This window comes from Pseudophryne corroboree, chromosome 4, assembly GCF_028390025.1.
Source record: "Pseudophryne corroboree isolate aPseCor3 chromosome 4, aPseCor3.hap2, whole genome shotgun sequence".
Taxonomy (NCBI): domain Eukaryota; kingdom Metazoa; phylum Chordata; class Amphibia; order Anura; family Myobatrachidae; genus Pseudophryne; species Pseudophryne corroboree.
In genome coordinates, this window is record NC_086447.1 from 900217468 (window position 1) to 900241174 (window position 23707).

The following is a 23707-nucleotide window of genomic DNA, read 5'->3' on the forward strand; positions in this document are numbered from 1 at the left end:
GCTGTAATTGCCGGAAGAGGTGGCTCTACAAAGTACTGACTTTAGGGGGAGGGGTGAACAGTTATGCACACTGAAGTTTTCTGTTATTTTGTCCTATTTGTTGTGTGCTTCACAATTAAAAAGACAAAACAAAACATCTTCAAGGTTGTAGCCATGTTCTGTGAATGAAATGATGCAAACCTTCAAACAATCCATTTTAATTCCAGGTTGTGAGGCAACAAAACATGAAAAAAAGCAAATGGGAGTGAATACTTTAGCAAGGCACTGTAACTTTCTAACCCCCCGCATGTCAGAGTAACTGATATTTAGCACATCTACGATCAAGTCTGAATTACCCCCAGTGTACGGGAGCCAGAAAGCTGACTGCTGCTCAGTTTTGAACAGTAATATAGAGTCCTTTTGTATCACTTGGGCAATACAATTAGTAGCAATAGCTCAAGGTGTCAGCATCCCAAATATCTCCCTGGCACCTTACAACCACCAATATCACCTTGTAGAGGTGCAGAGGAAAATATGCGATGTTGCTGTACCATAATGTGCGCAGCTGAACATCACAACCGCAAATCGCTGGTAGTATAAACCCGACTTAGGGGGACATTTACTAAGCAGTGATAAGAGTGGAGAAGTGAGCCAGTGGAGAAGTTGCCCATGGCAACCAATCGGCACTGAAGTAACATCTAGGATTTGCATACTATAAAATGATACAGAGCTGCTGATTGGTTGATGGGGCAACTTCTCCACTGGCTCACTTCTCCACTCTTTTCACTGCTTAGTAAATGTCCCCCTTAGTTACTTATTATACAGAGCAATGTTTCATTTTTTCCTTTACTCTTTGGGTGGAATTCAAATGTTTGAAAAGTCGGTTGGGTGTGTTTTTTTCCTGTCTATTAGATAGGAAAAAACAGACTCCCAACTCACTTTTCAATAATTTGAATCTCCCCCTTTGTGTTCAAATAAGAGTAATTTCAAATGATAAACTAGACTTGGATCTCTGTTTATATGGTCACTTTATATAGCAGTATTGCTGACTATCTGCTTGTTTCTCAGAATGGGACCCCTGATGTATCCTACCTCGCCCCAGACTGCTTCCACCTCAGCCAGAAGGCTCATTCTCAACTGGCCAGGATGCTCTGGAACAACATGGTAAAGATAGCTGTGAGATAGAACTGGTTGTACACCAGGTGCTCTGTCATGTATTTAGAGCTGTATCTACAGGGGTTTCTTGGGGATGGAGGTGGCTGTGGCCCTAGTTAGGAGATAGAGATGCACTGTCAAACCCTTTTACGTGAGAGTCATAGCACCCATTGTACAGTATTTACTCTTGCAAACGAGTTACACAGCAAAATCCTGCCGTCCATTTATGGGAGTGGTTATATGGGCAGGGGCCAAACAGTGGGCCAGTATGTGCATTAGAAAGTATGTGAAGACCCTGTTAAAGTACTGTGGAGAGAAATTCATCCTCAGTCCCAGTATACAGTACTGTCTCATGCTAAGCATATTATACATCTCACAGCATAGTCTAAGGTGCAGTCGGCATATTACACATACTGTACTTTCAGAACACCCCAAGTATGGAACACCAAACCATCAAAAACATATTGATACACTTAACTTGTGAGCAACAACTAATAGTGTTATTTAAGTGCCTTGTCATTCATGTACAATGCCCTATATTCAAAACATACTGTACATTGCTCAGCATTCCATACCCAGTACTTGAACTCACAACCTTATACACCACAGTAAGACACCTATGGTGGAACCATGGTAATTCTAATTATGTGAAGCTAGTTGTAATTGTCAGATGAAACCACTGCAGCTAAGATATATGTAGTACATGGCTACATGGGATTGGATGTGTGGTTGCACACTACATAGATCTGCTTAGCTGCAATGGTTTCATCGGACAATTACAATTAGTAGACAATTACTCTCTCAGAAATGCCACAACAACAATTTCAGTAACTAGTCCAAAGCCATTTTTAATTAGCTGCTCAACATATCAAGATGACATCATATACCAGACATACGTTAGTCTTCCAGATGGTGGCCACAGAAGGAAAATTTATGCAAAGGTTGCCCACACTTGGATTGTGGAACAGTGTATGCAAGTCTCATGGGATGATGGGCACTGACACTTCATCTTGTTCAAAGTGGAGTGTGCTACTGTGCAGACTCCATGTTGCTACTCCTCCAGGGAAGCTTCATTCCCTGTACCAAGATGGCTACCAAGGCTACTAATGACCATGTGCAGAGTCATCTTCAGTCTGTGAGAGTGCCACAGAAGACAGTAGTCTTCCACTTAACTCCAATGAGACCTGTGATTATCTTCTGCTGTTTAAGACATTGTTCCAACATCCTACACCACTACCCGGTACCGCCATACACTCACAGGCTGGTGAGATGTCTGACACCCAGCTGCACTCCATCTATCAGTGTGTATAACAGTGAGTACGGCCTGCTTTAACTTCAATAAAACCACTCCACTGGTTAAGTAACTGGGCTGTTTGTAGGGGATCAGTATGATTTCCCGACTGACAGGATCCAGGCGGTCAAAATGCTGACCCTGGAACCCTAACAGCCGGAGTCCTAACAGCTGGAATCCCAACCTCGAGCGCAGCATGTCCTCTCCCAGGTTTGCTGTGTTTGCCACACTTCAGGCCTGGTGGCGACCAAGGTTCTATTCCCCTTTGGGTGGTGGCATGGACCACAACCCAAGGGAGGTTTCTGGCCGGTGGTCGGGATTCCGACCGTCAGCATTTTAATGGCAGTCGGGAATATAACTGCATACCGTTTGTATGTTTGGCATGCACAGAAACTCTGCTACATCCTCAAGCCTGTACATATATGTTTCCAAAACATCTACAAAACCATTGGTCCAGAGCCTAAACTCTATTCCTCTAGCATCCATAAGGCATATTGGGGGAAACTAGTACGATGGGGTATAGACGTGGTCCAAAGGAGCCGGTGCACTTTAAATTTCTTCAACTGGGTGTGCTGGCTCCTCCCCTCTATGCCCCCTCACACAGGCAGTTTAGAAAAAGTGCCCTCAGGAGAGGATGCACATATCTGAGCTCCTGAGAGTTTTCTTCAGTTTCTTTTAAACTTTTATTATTTTCGGTATGCTGTCTAGGCAACAGCATACCTGCACCGTGGGAGTTGGGGGGGGGGGGGGTCACCGGCCTCTGTAAGGTGTCAGAGACGCTTCCCCGCTGCAGTACCACCGTCCTGAGGGGTTGTTGTTCAGCGGGGCACTGCGCCTTGGCTGTCACAGCCGCAGCACGCCGCACACCCCTAACGCTGCCTGAAGGTGACATCGGTGGTGACATCGGTGACATCGGTGGAGCAAACTGGGGGCCCTGCTAGGGGGGGTCCCCCACTTCAACGTGCGGCTGACCACGGGCACGGCCTACGGGACCCTCCAGGGGAGTCCTGTTAAGATCCCCGTGTAGAACTGGCACAAAAGGCTTGACTAGCACTTGTGTGATGTTTTAAGCTAACTAGGAGACTGCCAGTATAATCTATATATGTAACTCCGGCGCCATTGGAGGGGCGGAGTTACCTCAGAGCGGGACCTGAGATGTTTTGGCAACTTCCTCTTCTTTCTGCAGCCATATACAGCACACACAGCACTTCCTGACTCCTCAGACATGCTGGATATCTGGTATAGGGTGTAGCAAAGGGGGAGAGCCGCTTGTATACACTAACTTGATCCTATTTAGGACAATAATTGTTAGTGTTTATTGTCTCATAGAGAGCTGACAGCCTCACTGGGGCTGTGCAGCTCAGGGTGTGCTGGTGTCCTTCTCTCTCTGTGTCTCCTCTCACATACAGTAGGGCAGGCTTGCATTCTAACTATCTGTGTATGTTATTGTGTTTACTGTGAAACATGGGTTAACACAAGCTGTGCAGTGTATGTCATACTTGCCTACTTTTCTGCTGCTCCCTCCAGGAGGTAGCCCCGCCCACCACTTTTCAATGCCCCATTACCGGCATTGTGAAGTGGGGGGCGGGGCTACGATGATGCGATTTAGCGCGAATCGCGTCATCGTCCCGTCTGCTTCTCCTCTGTAAAGGGATGCGCAAGGAGCGGGTGCCCGTGCGCGCGGGGGTGCAGGATACTTGCCCACTTTCCCGGGGGGCCGGGAGTGACACACAATTTTCGGGAGCCTCCCGACCTTTCTGAGAGAGTAGGCAAGTATGGTGTATGTCACACTAGATTCTCTCCATTATCTACTGATTCTGTTTCATGCGAACAATGCAGTCAATATTCACAAATCAGTAAAGGGGCTGGGGGAGAGGGTCCCGACCCCCAGTTGTTTGGGTCTCTTAAGACTATGATGTCTGATATGCCATCCTAGCTCACTGCTAAAGTGCAGAAAACTCAGCTACTACAACAGGCTGTTGCTGATTTAGCTGCTAGGGCAGATGCTCAGCCCCCCCCCCCCCCCCCCCCCTGTCATGCAGGACCACAGAAGCGTGGGTTACCTACCCTACTATCTGATGCAGATGATGATGGGGATGACCTGGATCCCATTAGTGGGGATCCCGATTATGCTCAGGGTATTGAACCCCTCATTTTGGCTATAAGGGACGTGTTAAAGCTCCCTCTAGAGGACACTGCATCACAGCAGTCGTTTTTCTTTGTACAGAACAAGTCTAATGTCACTTTCCCTGACTCTACAGAGTTAGATGACTTATCCAAACAGGCCTGGAAAAACCAGACAAAAAATTCCAAGTGTTCAGAAAGTTTTTGCGCACTTTCCCGTTTGCTCCTGAAGGTAGAAAATTTTGGGAGGAACCCCTGGGGTGGATGTCTCAGTCTCTCGCCTGTCTAAAAAGGCGGTGCTGCCTGCTCTGGGTTCCTTTACCATGAAGGATCCTGGGGATAGGAAGATAGAGACTACACTAAAGTCTATATACAAAGCAGCCGGTATAGCACAAAGTCCGGTCATTGCGGGTTGCTGGATGCCATTCATTCCTGGGACACTCAAATTCAGGGGGGCCTCTGGGGAGATATGCCCTTAGTTACTATGGTAACCCTCCTGAAGCACATTCAGGACACTACCTGTGTCCTCTGTGATTCTCTCAAGAAGATGGAGAACATTAATGCTCGGACTTCTGCCATGGCAGTGTCGGCGCACAGGGCCTTGTGGTTGCGTCAGAGGATTGTGGATGCAGAATTCAAATGTAGTGTGGAATCCCTCCCCTTTTCTGGGGAATGGCTTTTTGGGGTTGAATTGGATACCTGGATTTCCAAAGTTACGCCAGGAAAATCCACGTTTCTCCCCTCTGGGGACCCGCCGATGAGACGCTCCTATCCAGGGCCGTCTGTCCAGTCCTTTTGGTCTCACAGATTTCAATCGAAGGCCAGAGATGCCTCCACCGGTTCTGCTTCCACTAAGGCCTCAGCATGACGGTGCCCACCCACCTCGAGGGGATCTCGAGGTGGGAGCTCGACTGCATCACTTCAGCCGCGTCTGGGAGACTTCCTGCCAGGATACCTAGGTCAGAGACCTCGTTTCTCAGGGCTACGAGCTGTAGTTCGACAGTACCCCCTCCCAACGATTTTTCAAATCAAGCTTACCAGCTTTGGAGGCTATGCAAGTTACGTTGCAACAGGCTATCCAAAAGTTATCCAGTCCCACGTCATTGTTCCAGTACCACTACTGCAATGCGGCAAGGGGTTTTACGCAAACCTGTTTGTGGTGCCGATTATTGGGAGACAGATTAACAACAGTACCGCAACAAGGTGCCCACATTCTGCTTCAGGTCCAGGGCCTCGATGGCATCTTTAGTGGATGTCTCGACTTCAGGTTGACCTATCTCCTTCCTCCACTTCCAATGCATCCTAAAAAAAAAGTTGGACTAGGCTTATATTGATGACATCAGAAGTTCTTTCCTTCTTGCTATTGCATCAGCTAAACGGGAATTGGAATTCGGGGTTCTGTCCTGTGGTTTCGTTTCTTAGTCTATAATAGTGATAGAGCAGTATTACAAACAACTCTGTCTTTTCATCCTGAGGTAGTCTCCTGTTTCCACTTTAATCAGGACGTGATTAGAGCTCTGAAGATACACCCAGTATTTGGAAGACTGAGTAACAATATGTTGGTTCTATAAGAAGTACAAACAAGCAATAGTAAGGTGGATCAGGTCCACCATTCAACCTGCTTCTCCTGGTGCCGGATGGCTGGTTGCAGGATGATTTGCTGGTTCCAGGAGCCAGATCTGTAAGGGCATGCTGGGTATACAGTATGTACCTATCACTACACTCATAACCCTGTTATGCTACCATATATAAGGATCACGCCCTTTGACAAGTGCATTGATTGGTTGCATCGATCACAAGAAATCTGCTCTCTAATTGGTTGTAGTATAAACTCAAGGAGCCAATCAGAGTTCATTTAGTGTAATTGAACTCTGATTGGTTTCTGAAATCCATTAGAAGAGAAGCAAACATACTGTAGATCAACCTATAACAGAACAGCATAAGTAAAGGAAAGGAAGTTATTGACATATCAGTCTATCCGTAAATTCATACTGTACCTCCGCCTTTTTTTTTCCCCCAGCTTGAACCCCTTGGTAGCAAAACAGACACCATGGATTTTGTAGCCAGTGTTCCTCTTCATTGTCCAACACAGGTAATTAAGGTCTTTAGTGTGCAATGATTAGTGGGATTATGATAATAACTATGTTATATTATAATGGGTGGTGGTGGGATACTTACAGAACAAAATGTTTGGGAGAGCAGTAAAATGAATAGGACTGAAGCTGGGAACGTGCCCAACTGTATGTAACATACTCCACCAGTTGTTTCTCATTATTATATACTGTATGTTTTCTTTTGTGTTTTAGGCGCAGCCCTTCCTGAGGACACACAAAAACAGCGACTTCAGTTATCCCATACAACCAACACCGAAACCTGTCGATGTAATGTTACTGTAATATTACTGAGCTGTCTCCATTGTTAGTAGGGTGTGTGGCAGAACAGGGCAGTATGCAAAGCTGTGATGTTCCAGCAACACATCTGTCATGTTCTGCTTTTCCAGAATGGAACGCCAATCAGCCCTGCACCTACAAACTATGACTAGAGCTGGGGTGGCGGCGGTCATATAGTACATGCTGCTGTGTAGTGAGGTTGAGTCAAGACCAGGAACATATACATTTGCTGTCAAATGCGGGATGAGGCAAATTTCTACTTGTACAATATATGTATACTAGTGATGAGTGGGTTCGGTTTCTCGGGATCCGAACACCCCTGAACTTCACCCATTTTACACGGTTCCGAGGCAGACTCGAATCTTCCCGCCTTGCTCGGTTAACCCGAGCGCGCCCGAACATCATCATCCCGCTGTCGGATTCTCGCGAGATTCGTATTCTGTATAAGGAGCCGCGCGGCGCCGCCATTTTCACTCGTGCTTTGGAGATGATAGCGAGAGGACGTGGCTGCGTTCTCTCAGTTTCTGTGTTCAGTGTGCTGCAAATATCTGTTCTCAGTGTGCTGCAAATATCTGTGCTCAGTGTGCTGCAAATATCTGTGCTCAGTGTGCTTGCAAATATCTGTGCTCAGTGTGCTTGCAAATATCTACGTATACTAGTGCATCCATACCTGTGCTGCATTTTAGTTGTGCGCAGTATATAGTAGAAGGACAGTGCAGAATTTTGCTGTGACCACCAGTATATATATAGCAGTACGGTACAGTAGTCCACTGCTCTACCTCTGTGTCGTCAAGTATACTATGTATCCATACCTGTGCTGCATTTTAGTTGTGCGCAGTATATAGTAGGAGGACAGTGCAGAATTTTGCTGACCACCAGTATATATATAGCAGTACGGTACAGTAGTCCACTGCTCTACCTCTGTGTCGTCAAGTATACTATGTATCCATACCTGTGCTGCATTTTAGTTGTGCGCAGTATATAGTAGGAGGACAGTGCAGAATTTTGCTGACCACCAGTATTTATATAGCAGTACGGTACAGTAGTCCACTGCTCTACCTCTGTGTCGTCAAGTATACTACAAAAGTTCAGTAAAATGACCCAAAAATCAAAATTAAAAGCGTCTGATGAGAAGCGTAAACTTGCCAATATGCCATTTATGACACGGAGTTGCAAGGAACGGCTGAGGCCCTGGCCTATGTTCATGGCTAGTGGTTCAGATTCACATGAGGATGGAAGCACTCATCCTCTCGCTAGAAAACTGCAGTGCCACTCCTAGATGGGCCAGGTGTTTGTGTCGGCCACTTGGGTCGCTTAGCTTAGTCACACAGCTACCTCATTGCACCTCTTTTTTTCTTTGCAACATGTGCTGTTTGGGGATTATTTTTTAAATCTGCCATCCTGTCTGACACTGCGGTGTCACTCCTAGATGGGCCAGGTGTTTGTGTCGGCCACTTGGGTCGCTTAGCTTAGTCACACAGCTACCTCATTGCGCCTCTTTTTTTTCTTTGCATTATGTGCTGTTTGGGGATTATTTTTTAAATCTGCCATCCTGTCTGACACTGCAGTGTCACTCCTAGATGGGCCAGGTGTTTGTGTCGGCCACTTGGGTCGCTTAGCTTAGTCACATAGCTACCTCATTGCACCTCTTTTTTTCTTTGCATCATGTGCTGTTTGGGGACTATTTTTTAAATCTGACATCCTGTCTGACACTGCAGTGCCACTCCTAGATGGGCCAGGTGTTTGTGTCGGCCACTTGGGTCGCTTAGCTTAGCCATCCAGCGACCTTGGTGCACCTCTTTTTTTTATTTGCATCATGTGCTGTTTGGGGACTATTTTTTAAATCTGCCATCCTGTCTGACACTGCAGTGCCACTCCTAGATGGGCCAGGTGTTTGTGTCGGCCACTTGGGTCGCTTAGCTTAGTCACACAGCGACCTTGGTGCACCTCTTTTTTTCCTTTGCATCATGTGCTGTTTGAGGACCATTTTTCAAATCTGCCATCCTGTCTGACACTGCAGTGCCACTCCTAGATGGGCCAGATGTTTGTGTCGGCCACTTGGGTCGCTTAGCTTAGTCACACAGCGACCTTGGTGCACCTCCTTTTTTTCTTTGCATCATGTGCTGTTTGGGGACTATTTTTTAAATCTGCCATCCTGTCTGACACTGCAGTGCCACTCCTAGATGGGCCAGGTGTTTGTGTCGGCCACTTGGGTCGCTTAGCTTAGTCATCCAGCGACCTCGGTGCAAATTTTAGGACTAAAAATAATATTGTGAGGTGTTCAGACAAAAAATATTCAGGGAGGTTTTGCCAAAACGCGTCCGAATCCAAAACACGGCCGCGGAACCAAATCCAAAACCAAAACATAAAACCTGAAAAATTGCCGGTGCACATCACTAATTTATACATATATGCTGTATTGTGTTCTGTGGGGTTTTCCATTGTCCTTATTTTGCTTAGAGCTATGGATTTGCTACAATGGTGCAACATGAAGTATACCCCTTTCATATCGCAAAAATAACCTGGCTTTTTACCGGGTTGTTACCGAGTCGACCCGGGTCGAGGTGCGGTGTGAAAGCGCCAAACTGAATATCCCGGAATGTCCAACCTGGTATTTCTTTCCGGGTTAAAAGAAGGGTTGAACATGTGTTGGACCCGGATTATTGTGCACTAAAAAGCTACAGTCCCGGGATATTCGACCCACCTCTGAAGAAATAGCGCTGATTGGTTGTTTCCAGTCAGCTGAGGTCTGTTTACTGTACTGCACTGCGAGCACACGTGTTGGAAAGCAATCTGCACAGTTCTGCACTCCTTTGGACCAGTTCTGCACTCCTTTGGACCTAGTTCTGCACTCCTTGGGACCTAGTTCTGCACTCCTTTGGACCTAGTTCTGCACTCCTTTGGACCTAGGTCTGCACTCCTTTGGACCTCATTAGCCATGGCACACTGGAGTGATGAGGAAGTCAGGGAGTTGCTGCGGATCAGGCGTGAAGAAAAAATACGTGAGAAGAATACTGAGAAATACGTAAAAAGAAATACTGTGAGCATTCCCCAGCCCCCCCCCCCCCCCTTACTTGTTGAAAACTGGGAACCAATCAAGTCCCTTTAAAAAGACATCACACTGGTTTTCACATGGGTGACCCAGGTTTAGCAAAAAGACACCAACACAGCAATAACCCGGGAATAACCCAGGTCAATATTTCGATGTGAACGTCTCTTACCCTGGTCGGAGGCGTGTTGAAGCCGTGTTCAAATCCCGGATCTGACCCGGGTTTGCGATGTGAAAGGAGCAGTAGATAGATAGATAGATAGAAGCTAGGTCCATAGATATTAGATAGATTCCTACATTTGAGATACAGTAGATCCATAGATTGGAGCTAGATCCATAGATAGGAGATATATATGAAACAGGTCCACAGGAGATAGATATGAGATAGATATGAGACAGATAGATCCATAGATAGAAGATATATCCATAGATAGGATAAAAATATGTGATAGAATACATATTGATCCATAGATACTGTAGGAGATAGATATGAGATAAATCCAAAGAGAAGAGATAGTTATGAAATAAATCCACAGATAGGAGATAGATATGAGATATATCCTTAGGTAGGAGATAGATATGAGATAGACCCATTGAAAGGAGATAGATCCATAGATTTGGGATAAATATGGCATAGATCCATAGATAGGAGATGGATATGAGATAGATCCACAAATACAGTAGGAGATAGATATGAGATAGATCCATAGATAGGAGAGATAGATATGAGGATAGATCCACGGATTGGAGATAGATATGAGATAAGAGGATAGATATGAGATAAATCCATGGATCAGAGATAGATCCATAGATAGGAGATATAGCAATAGATAGGAGATACATATGAGAGATATTTCTAGATATGATATAAATGTTGATCCATAGACAGGAGATATATATGCGATAAATCCAAAGATAGGAGATAGATATGAGATAGATCCATAGATAGAAGAGATAGATATGAGGATAGATCCACGGATTGGAGATAGATATGAGATAGATCCATAGATAGGAGAGATATATAGGAGATAGATCCATAGATAGGAGGATAGATATGAGATAAATCCATGGATCAGTGATAGATCCATAGATAGGAGATATATCAATAGATAGGAGATACATATGAGATATATTTCTAGATATGATATAAATGTTGATCCATAGACAGGAGATATATATGCGATAAATCCAAAGATAGGAGATAGATAGACTATAGATCCACAGATAGGAGATAGATATAACATAGATTTATAGATGCGCAGTACAGTAGATATTAGATATATCCTTAGATATGAGATATATCCATGGATAAGAGATAGATATGAGATAGATTCATAGGAGGAGATAGATCAATAGAGTGGAGATAAATATGAGATAGATTTCTAGATATGAGATAGATATTGATCCATAGATATGAGATAGATATGAGATAAATCCACAGATAGGAGATAGATATGAGATAGATCCATAGATAGGAGATATACATGAGATAGATTTATAGATGAGGTGATAAAGTAGATATGAGATAATAAGAATTTACTTACCGATAATTCTATTTCTCGGAGTCCGTAGTGGATGCTGGGGTTCCTGAAAGGACCATGGGGAATAGCGGCTCCGCAGGAGACAGGGCACAAAAAAGTAAAGCTTTACTAGGTCAGGTGGTGTGCACTGGCTCCTCCCCCTATGACCCTCCTCCAGACTCCAGTTAGGTACTGTGCCCGGACGAGCATACACAATAAGGGAGGCATTTTGAATCCCGGGTAAGACTCATACCAGCCACACCAATCACACCGTACAACTTGTGATCTAAACCCAGTTAACAGTATGACAACAGAAAGGGCCTCTTAAAGATGGCTCCTTAACAATAACCCGAATTAGTTAACAATAACTATGTACAAGTATTGCAGATAATCCGCACTTGGGATGGGCGCCCAGCATCCACTACGGACTCCGAGAAATAGAATTATCGGTAAGTAAATTCTTATTTTCTCTATCGTCCTAAGTGGATGCTGGGGTTCCTGAAAGGACCATGGGGATTATACCAAAGCTCCCAAACGGGCGGGAGAGTGCGGATGACTCTGCAGCACCGAATGAGAGAACTCCAGGTCCTCCTTTGCCAGGGTATCAAATTTGTAAAATTTTACAAACGTGTTCTCCCCCGACCACGTAGCTGCTCGGCAGAGTTGTAATGCCGAGACCCCTCGGGCAGCCGCCCAAGATGAGCCCACCTTCCTTGTGGAGTGGGCTTTTACAGTTTTAGGCTGTGGCAGGCCTGCCACAGAATGTGCAAGTTGAATTGTGTTACAAATCCAACGAGCAATCGACTGCTTAGAAGCAGGTGCGCCCAACTTGTTGGGTGCATACAATATAAACAGCGAGTCAGATTTTCTGACTCCAGCCGTCCTTGCAATGTATATTTTTAAGGCTCTGACAACGTCCAACAACTTGGAGTCCTCCAAGTCGCTAGTGGCCGCAGGCACCACAATAGGTTGGTTCAGATGAAATGCTGATACCACTTTAGGGAGAAAATGCGGACGAGTCCGCAGTTCTGCCCTATCCGAATGGAAGATTAGATAAGGACTTTTATAATATAAAGCCGCCAATTCAGATACTCTCCTGGCAGAGGCCAGGGCTAGTAACATAGTCACTTTCAATGTGAGATATTTCAAATCCACCTTTTTCAATGGTTCAAACCAATGGGATTTGAGGAAATCTAAAACTACATTTAGATCCCACGGTGCCACCGGAGGCACCACAGGAGGCTGTATATGCAGTACTCCCTTGACAAAAGTCTGGACCTCAGGGACAGAGGCCAATTCTTTTTGGAAGAATATTGACAGGGCCGAAATTTGAACCTTAATGGATCCCAATTTGAGACCCATAGATAATCCTGATTGCAGGAAATGTAGGAAACGACCCAGTTGGAATTCCTCCGTCGGAACCCTCCGATCCTCGCACCACGCTACATATTTTCGCCAAATGCGGTGATAATGTTTCACGGTGACTTCCTTCCGTGCCTTAATCAAGGTAGGAATGACTTCTTCTGGAATGCCTTTCCCTTTTAGGATCTGGCGTTCAACCGCCATGCCGTCAAACGCAGCCGCGGTAAGTCTTGAAAAAGACAGGGACCCTGCTGTAGCAGGTCCCTTCTCAGAGGTAGAGGCCACGGTTCGTCCGTGAGCATCTCTTGAAGTTCCGGATACCAAGTCATTCTCGGCCAATCCGGAACCACTAGTATTGTTCTTACTCTTCTTTGCCGTATGATCTTCAATACCTTTGGTATGAGCGGCAGAGGAGGAAACACATACACTGACTGGTACACCCAAGGAGTTACCAGTGCGTCCACAGCTATTGCCTGTGGATCTCTTGACCTGGCGCAATATTTGTCCAGTTTCTTGTTGAGGCGAGACGCCATCATGTCTACAATTGGTCTTTCCCAACGGTCTATTAACATGTTGAAGACTTCTGGATGTAGACCCCACTCTCCCGGATGAAGATCGTGTCTGCTGAGGAAGTCTGCTTCCCAGTTGTCCACGCCCGGGATGAACACTGCTGACAGTGCTATCACGTGATTCTCCGCCCAGCGAAGAATCTTGGCAGCTTCTGCCATTGCACTCCTGCTTCTTGTGCCGCCCTGCCTGTTTACATAGGCGACCGCCGTGATGTTGTCCGACTGAATCAACACCGGCTTTCCTTGCAGGAGAAGTTCCGCCTGGCTTAGAGCATTGTAGATTGCTCTTAGTTCCAGAATGTTTATGTGAAGAGACTTTTCCAGACTCGTCCATACTCCCTGGAAGTTTCTTCCTTGTGTGACTGCTCCCCAGCCTCTCAGGCTGGCGTCCGTGGTCACCAGGATCCAATCCTGAATGCCGAATCTGCGGCCTTCTAATAGGTGAGCCTTCTGCAACCACCACAGAAGTGACACCCTTGTCTTTGGTGACAGGGTTATTCGCAGGTGCATCTGCAGATGCGACCCTGACCATTTGTCCAACAGATCCCTTTGGAATATTCTTGCATGGAATCTGCCGAATGGAATTGCTTCGTAAGAAGCCACCATTTTTCCCAGGACTCTTGTGCATTGATGTACTGACACTTTTCCTGGTTTTAGGAGGTTCCTGACCAGATCGGATAACTCCTTGGCTTTTTCCTCTGGAAGGAAAACCTTTTTCTGAACCGTGTCCAGAATCATTCCTAGGAACAGCAGACGAGTTGTCGGGATTAAATGGGATTTTGGAATATTCAGAATCCACCCGTGTTGTCTTAGCACCTCTTGAGATAGTGCTAAAGCTGTCTCCAGCTGTTCTCTGGACCTTGCCCTTATTAGGAGATCGTCCAAGTATGGGATAACTAATACGCCTTTTCTTCGAAGAAGAATCATCATCTCGGCCATTACCTTGGTAAAGACCCGAGGCGCCGTGGACAATCCGAACGGCAGCGTCTGAAACTGATAGTGACAGTTTTGAACAATGAACCTGAGGTACCCCTGGTGTGCGGGGTAAATCGGAACGTGTAGATACGCATCCTTGATGTCCAAGGATACCATAAAGTCCCCTTCTTCCAGGTTCGCTATCACTGCTCTGAGTGACTCCATCTTGAACTTGAACTTTTTTATGTAGAGGTTCAAGGACTTCAGATTTAGAATAGGCCTTACCGAGCCATCCGGCTTCGGTACCACAAATAGAGTGGAATAATACCCCTTTCCTTGTTGTAATAGGGGTACTTTGACTATCACCTGCTGAGCGTACAGCTTGTGAATGGCTTCCAACACCCTCTCCCTTTCGGAAGAGACGGTTGGTAAGGCAGACTTCAGGAAACGATGAGGAGGATCCGTCTCTAATTCCAACCTGTACCCCTGAGATATTATCTGCAGGATCCAGGGGTCTACCTGCGAGTGAGCCCACTGCGCGCTGTAATTTTTGAGACGGCCCCCCACTGTCCCCGAGTCCGCTTGAGAGGCCCCAGCGTCATGCTGAGGTTTTTGCAGGAGCCGGGGAGGGCTTCTGTTCCTGGGAAGGAGCTGCCTGTTGGTGTCTCTTCCCTCTTCCTCTGCCTCGTGGCAGGTACGACAAGCCCTTTGCTCTCTTATTTTTGTAGGAGCGAAAAGGCTGCGGTTGAAAGGTCGGTGCCTTTCTCTGTTGGGGAGTGACTTGAGGTAAAAAAGTGGATTTCCCGGCAGTAGCCGTGGCCACCAAGTCTGATAGACCAACTCCAAATAACTCCTCCCCTTTATACGGCAAAACCTCCATGTGACGTTTTGAATCCGCATCGCCTGTCCACTGTCGTGTCCATAAGGCTCTTCTGGCTGAAATGGACATAGCACTCATCCGAGATGCCAGTGTGCAAATATCCCTCTGTGCATCACGCATATAGATAAATGCATCCTTTATTTGTTCTAACGACAGTAAAACATTGTCCCTATCTAGGGTATCAATATTTTCAATCAGGGATTCTGACCAAACTACTCCAGCACTGCACATCCAGGCAGTTGCTATAGCTGGTCGTAGTATAACACCTGCATGTGTGTATATATTCTTTTGAATAACTTCCATCTTTCTATCTGATGGATCCTTAAGTGCGGCCGTCTCAGGAGAGGGTAACGCCACTTGTTTGGATAAGCGTGTGAGCGCCTTGTCCACCTTAGGGGGTGTTTCCCAGCGCGCCCTAACCTCTGGCGGGAAAGGGTATAATGCCAATAACTTTTTTGAAATTATCAACTTTTTATCAGGAGCAACCCACGCTTCATCACACACGTCATTTAATTCTTCTGATTCAGGAAAAACTGTTTGTAGTTTTTTCACACCATACATAATACCCTGTTTTACGGTATCTGTAGTATCAGCTAAATGTAACGTCTCCTTCATTGCCAAAATCATATAACGTGTGGCCCTACTGGAAAATACGTTTGAATTTCTACCGTCGTCACTGGAATCAGTGCCCGTGTCTGGGTCTGTGTCGACCGACTGAGGCAAAGGGCGTTTTACAGCCCCTGACGGTGTTTGAGGCGCCTGGACAGGCATTAATTGATTGTCCGGCCGCCTCATGTCCTCAACTGACTGTTTAAGGGAAGATAAACCATCACGTAATTCCACAAATAAAGGCATCCATTCTGGTGTCGACCCCCTGGGGGGTGACATCTGCATATTTGGCAATTGCTCCGCCTCCACACCAATATCGTCCTCATACATGTCGACACCACGTACCGACACACACCGCAAACTCACAGGGAATGCTCTAATGAAGACAGGACCCACTAGCCCTTTTGGGGAGACAGAGGGAGAGTCTGCCAGCACACACCACAAAGCGCTATATATACAAGGGATATCCTTATATTAAGTGCTCCCTTATAGCTGCTTTAATATATATATATATAGCCATTAATGTGCCCCCCCTCTCTGTTTTACCCTGTTTCTGTAGTGCAGTGCAGGGGAGAGACCTGGGAGCCGTTCTGACCAGCGGAGCTGTGACAGAAAATGGCGCCGTGTGCTGAGGAGATAGGCCCCGCCCCTTTTTCGGCGGGTTCTTCTCCCGCTATTTTTCCAGTCAGGCAGGGGTTAAATATCTCCATATAGCCCCTATGGGCTATATGTGAGGTATTTTTAGCCTTGTATAAGGTTTATATTTGCCTCTCAGAGCGCCCCCCCCCAGCGCTCTGCACCCTCAGTGACTGCCCAGTGAAGTGTGCTGAGAGGAAAATGGCGCACAGCTGCAGTGCTGTGCGCTACCTTATGAAGACTGAGGAGTCTTCAGCCGCCGGTTTCCGGACCTCTTCACGCTTCAGCATCTGCAAGGGGGTCGGCGGCGCGGCTCCGGGACCGGACTCCACGGCTGGGCCTGTGTTCGATCCCTCTGGAGCTAATGGTGTCCAGTAGCCAAGCAGCAAATCCACTCTGCATGCAGGTGAGTTTACTACTTTCCCCCTAAGTCCCACGTTGCAGTGATCCTGTTGCCAGCAGGACTCACTGTAAAGAAAAAAACCTAAACTAAACTTTCTCTAAGCAGCTCTTTAGGAGAGCCACCTAGATTGCACCCTTCTCGTTCGGGCACAAAATCTAACTGGAGTCTGGAGGAGGGTCATAGGGGGAGGAGCCAGTGCACACCACCTGACCTAGTAAAGCTTTACTTTTTTGTGCCCTGTCTCCTGCGGAGCCGCTATTCCCCATGGTCCTTTCAGGAACCCCAGCATCCACTTAGGACGATAGAGAAATATCCTTAGATAGGAGATAGATATGAGATAGATCCACAGATAGGAGATAAGATTTATAGATGTGAGATACAGTAGATATGAAATAGGGGATAGATATGAGATATATCTACAGATATGAGATAGATCCATATTTAGGTGATAGATATGAGATAGATCCATACATAGGAGATAGATATGAGATAGTGCCACAGGAGTTAAATATGAGATAAATTTATAGATGTAAGGTGCAATAGATAGATAGATAGATAGATAGATAGATAGATAGATAGATAGATAGATAGATAGATAGATAGATAGATAGATAGATAGATAGAATATATGCAGTACAAGTCCTGGAATTCTGCATAAAATCTAAACTATCCCAGGTAACATGTCAGAGTGCTGCATTCAAGGTGATATTGCTCCTGTATTTGGGGGGTAATTCCAAGTTGATCGCAGCAGGATTTTTGTTAGCAGTTGGGCAAAACCATGTCCACTGCAGGGGAGGCAGATATAACATGTGCAGAGAGAGTTAGATTTGGGTGGGTTATTTTATTTCTGTGCAGGGTAAATACTGGCTGCTTTATTTTTACAATGCAAATTAGATTGCAGATTGAACACACCACACCCAAATCTAACTCTCTCTGCACATGTTAAATCTGCCTCCCCTGCAGTGCACATGGTTTTGCCCAACTACTAAAAAAATCCTGCTGCGATCAACTTGGAATTACCCCCTTACTGCAGTCTGATAATGTGCTGTAATTCCTGCTGTCAATATAATAACCTGTGTTTCCTCCTGTGATGTAGAACTGGGGCAGTGACATGGAGTGCTATGGTGTCATGCCAATCTCTGACAACGTTCCCACATCAGGTGAGAAATCCTGACTTTCCTGGTCCCCTGTGTCCATACTGACCAAAATATACTGACACAGTGAGTAGTCTAGCACCCATTATACACTGACCAGAGCTGTTATATCACAGAAATCAGTAAGATATACCGGTGCACGTGATCCCAGCGGTTTTAATACTGACCCTGGGATCCCACTAATGAGAAGACTGACAGGGGTAAGGGGTAAACCTAACCCTATCCCCCTGCCTAACCCTAAACCACCCTCACCACAGCCTAACTCTAACACCCCCCCCCCCAAACCTAACCCTAACCCACCTGCCTGACGCCTATACCTACAGGGAGGCACTGTTATATCACACAGTGAGTAGTCTAGCACCCAATATACACTAACCAGAGCTGTTATATCACACAGTGACAGGTGTAGTGCCCAATATACACTGACCCGGCCTGTTATATCACACAGTGAGTAGTCTAGCACCCAATATACACTAACCAGAGCTGTTATATCACACAGTGACAGGTGTAGTACCCAAGATACACTGACCAGAGCTGCTATATCACACAGTGACAGTTGTAGTACCCAATATACACTGACCAGAGCTGTTATATCACACAGTGAGTAGACTAGTACCCAATATACACTGACCAGAGCTGTTATATCACACAGTGACAGGTGTAGTACCCAATATACACTGACCAGAGGTGTTATATCACAGAGTGAGTAGTCTAGTACCCAATATACACTGATCAGAGCTGTTATATCACACAGTGAGTCTAGCACCCAATATACACTGACCAGAGCTGTTATATCGCACAGTGAGTAGTCTAGTACCCAATATACACTGACCAGAGCTGTTATATCACACAGTGAGTAGTCTAGTACCCAATATACTGTACACTGACCAGAGCTGTTATATCACACAGTGAGTAGACTAGTACCCAATATACACTGACCAGAGCTGTTATATCACACAGTGACAGGTGTAGTACCCAATATACACTGACCAGAGCTGTTATATCACACAGTGAGTAGTCTAGTACCCAATATACACTGATCAGAGCTGTTATATCACACAGTGAGTCTAGCACCCAATATACACTGACCAGAGCTGTTATATCGCACAGTGAGTCGTCTAGTACCCAATATACACTGACCAGAGCTGTTATATCACGCAGTGAGTAGTCTAGTACCCAATATACACTGACCAGAGCTGTTATATCACATAGAGAGTATGCAGTAGTACCCAATATACACTGACTAGAGCTGTTATATCACACAGTGAGTAGTCTAGCACCCAATATACATTGACCCGAGCTGTTATATCACACAGTGAGTAGTCTAGCACCCAATATACATTGACCCGAGCTGTTATATCACACGGTGAGTATAGTACCCAATATACACTGACCAGAGCTCTTATATCACACAGTGAGTATAGTACCCAATATACACTGACCCGAGCTGTTATATCACACACTGAATGGTCTAGTCCCCAATATATGCTGACCAGAGCTGTTATATCACACAGTGAGTATAGCACCCAATATACACTGACCAGAGCTGTTATATCACACAGTGAGTATAGCAACCAATATACACTGACCAGAGCTGTTATATCACATAGTGAGTATAGCACCCAATATACACTGACCAGAGCTGTTATATCACACAGTGAGTATAGCACCCAATATACACTAACCAGAGCTCTTATAGTACACAGTGAGTAGTCTAGCACCCAATATACACTGACCAGAGCTGTTATATCACACAGTGAGTATAGCACCCAATATACACTGACCAGAGCTGTTATATCACACAGTGAGTATAGCACCCAATATACACTGACCAGAGCTGTTATATCACACAGTGAGTATAGCACCCAATATACACTGACCAGAGCTGTTATATCATACAGTGAGTATAGCACCCAATATACACTAACCAGAGCTCTTATAGTACACAGTGAGTAGTCTAGCACCCAATATACACTAACCAGAGCTTTATACTGTATCACACAGTGAGTATAGTACCCAAAATACACTGACCAGAGCTCTTATATCACACAGTGAGTATAGCACCCAATATACACTGACCAGAGCTTTATACTGTATCACACAGTGAGTGATCTAGTATCCAATATACACTGACCAGAGCTGTTGTATCACACAGTGAGTGATCTAGTACCCAATATACACTGACCAGAGCTGTTATATCACACAGTGACAGGTGTAGTATCCAATATACACTGACCAGAGCTGTTATATCACACAGTGAGTAGTCTAGTACCCAATATACACTGATCAGAGCTGTTATATCACACAGTGAGTCTAGCACCCAATATACACTGACCAGAGCTGTTATATCGCACAGTGAGTGGTCTAGTACCCAATATACACTGACCAGAGCTGTTATATCACGCAGTGAGTAGTCTAGTACCCAATATACACTGACCAGAGCTGTTATATCACATAGAGAGTATGCAGTAGTACCCAATATACACTGACCAGAGCTGTTATATCACACAATGAGTAGTCTAGCACCCAATATACATTGACCCGAGCTGTTATATCACACAGTGAGTAGTCTAGCACCCAATATACATTGACCCGAGCTGTTATATCACACGGTGAGTATAGTACCCAATATACACTGACCAGAGCTCTTATATCACACAGTGAGTATAGTACCCAATATACACTGACCCGAGCTGTTATATCACACACTGAATGGTCTAGTCCCCAATATATACTGACCAGAGCTGTTATATCACACAGTGAGTATAGCACCCAATATACACTGACCAGAGCTGTTATATCACACAGTGAGTATAGCACCCAATATACACTGACCAGAGCTGTTATATCACACAGTGAGTATAGCACCCAATATACACTGACCAGAGCTGTTATATCACACAGTGAGTATAGCACCCAATATACACTAACCAGAGCTCTTATAGTACACAGTGAGTAGTCTAGCACCCAATATACACTGACCAGAGCTGTTATATCGCACAGTGAGTGTTCTAGTACCCAATATACACTGACCAGAGCTGTTATATCACACAGTGAGTAGTCTAGTACCCAATATACTGTACACTGACCAGAGCTGTTATATCACACAGTGAGTAGACTAGTACCCAATATACACTGACCAGAGCTGTTATATCACACAGTGATAGGTGTAGTACCCAATATACACTGACCAGAGCTGTTATATCACACAGTGAATGGTCTAGTACCCAATATACACTGACCAGAGCTGTTATATCACACAGTGAGTATTCTAGTACCCAATATACTGTACACTGACCAGAGCTGTTATATCACACAGTGAGTAGACTAGTACCCAATATACACAGACCAGAGCTGTTATATCACACAGTGACAGGTGTAGTACCCAATATACACTGACCAGAGCTGTTATATCACACAGTGAGTAGTCTAGTACCCAATATACACTGATCAGAGCTGTTATATCACACAGTGAGTCTAGCACCCAATATACACTGACCAGAGCTGTTATATCGCACAGTGAGTGGTCTAGTACCCAATATACACTGACCAAAGCTGTTATATCACATAGAGAGTATGCAGTAGTACCCAATATACACTGACCAGAGCTGTTATATCACACAGTGAGTAGTCTAGCACCCAATATACATTGACCCGAGCTGTTATATCACACGGTGAGTATAGTACCCAATATACACTGACCAGAGCTCTTATATCACACAGTGAGTATAGTACCCAATATACACTGACCCGAGCTGTTATATCACACACTGAATGGTCTAGTCCCCAATATATACTGACCAGAGCTGTTATATCACACAGTGAGTATAGCACCCAATATACACTGACCAGAGCTGTTATATCACACAGTGAGTATAGCACCCAATATACACTGACCAGAGCTGTTATATCACACAGTGAGTATAGCACCCAATATACACTAACCAGAGCTCTTATAGTACACAGTGAGTAGTCTAGCACCCAATATACACTGACCAGAGCTTTATACTGTATCACACAGTGAGTATAGTACCCAATATACACTGACCAGAGCTCTTATATCACACAGTGAGTATAGTACCCAATATACACTGACCAGAGCTGTTATATCACACACTGAATGGTCTAGTCCCCAATATATACTGACCAGAGCTGTTATATCACACAGTGAGTATAGCACCCAATATACACTGACCAGAGCTGTTATATCACACAGTGAGTATAGTACCCAATATACACTGACCAGAGCTTTATACTGTATCACACAGTGAGTGATCTAGTATCCAATATACACTGACCAGAGCTGTTGTATCACACAGTGAGTGATCTAGTACCCAATATACACTGACCAGAGCTGTTATATCACACAGTGACAGGTGTAGTATCCAATATACACTGACCAGAGCTGTTATATCACACAGTGAGTAGTCTAGTACCCAATATACACTGATCAGAGCTGTTATATCACACAGTGAGTCTAGCACCCAATATACACTGACCAGAGCTGTTATATCGCACAGTGAGTGGTCTAGTACCCAATATACACTGACCAGAGCTGTTATATCACGCAGTGAGTAGTCTAGTACCCAATATACACTGACCAGAGCTGTTATATCACATAGAGAGTATGCAGTAGTACCCAATATACACTGACCAGAGCTGTTATATCACACAGTGAGTAGTCTAGCACCCAATATACATTGACCCGAGCTGTTATATCACACAGTGAGTAGTCTAGCACCCAATATACATTGACCCGAGCTGTTATATCACACGGTGAGTATAGTACCCAATATACATTGACCAGAGCTCTTATATCACACAGTGAGTATAGTACCCAATATACACTGACCCGAGCTGTTATATCACACACTGAATGGTCTAGTCCCCAATATATACTGACCAGAGCTGTTATATCACACAGTGAGTATAGCACCCAATATACACTGACCAGAGCTGTTATATCACACAGTGAGTATAGCACCCAATATACACTGACCAGAGCTGTTATATCACACAGTGAGTATAGCACCCAATATACACTGACCAGAGCTGTTATATCACACAGTGAGTATAGCACCCAATATACACTAACCAGAGCTCTTATAGTACACAGTGAGTAGTCTAGCACCCAATATACACTGACCAGAGCTGTTATATCACACAGTGAGTATAGCACCCAATATACACTAACCAGAGCTCTTATAGTACACAGTGAGTAGTCTAGCACCCAATATACACTGACAAGAGCTTTATACTGTATCACACAGTGAGTGATCTAGTATCCAATATACACTGACCAGAGCTGTTGTATCACACAGTGAGTGATCTAGTAAACAATATACACTGACCAGAGCTGTTATATCGCACAGTGAGTGGTCTAGTACCCAATATACACTGACGAGAGCTGTTATATCACACAGTGAGTAGTCTAGTACCCAATATACTGTACACTGACCAGAGCTGTTATATCACACAGTGAGTAGACTAGTACCAGATATATTCTGACCAGAGCTGTTATATCACACAGTGACAGGTGTAGTACCCAATATACACTGACCAGAGCTGTTATATCACACAGTGAGTAGTCTAGAACCCAATATACACTGATCAGAGCTGTTATATCACACAGTGAGTCTAGCACCCAATATACACTGACCAGAGCTGTTAT

The 23707-nt window shown here is 45.0% G+C and overlaps 1 protein-coding gene across 1 annotated transcript in view; it reads left to right on the top strand.

The window, feature by feature from the left end:
* The window catches only part of LOC134911022 (phospholipase B1, membrane-associated-like), a 249524-nt gene that overhangs the window by 154355 nt on the left and 71462 nt on the right, over nucleotides 1-23707 (top strand). The window contains exons 42-45 of the mRNA XM_063919415.1: nucleotides 1048-1143; nucleotides 6570-6641; nucleotides 6856-6930; nucleotides 17979-18042. Coding sequence (XP_063775485.1) covers nucleotides 1048-1143; nucleotides 6570-6641; nucleotides 6856-6930; nucleotides 17979-18042 — 307 coding nt within the window. The remainder of the gene's footprint in view (nucleotides 1-1047; nucleotides 1144-6569; nucleotides 6642-6855; nucleotides 6931-17978; nucleotides 18043-23707) is intronic.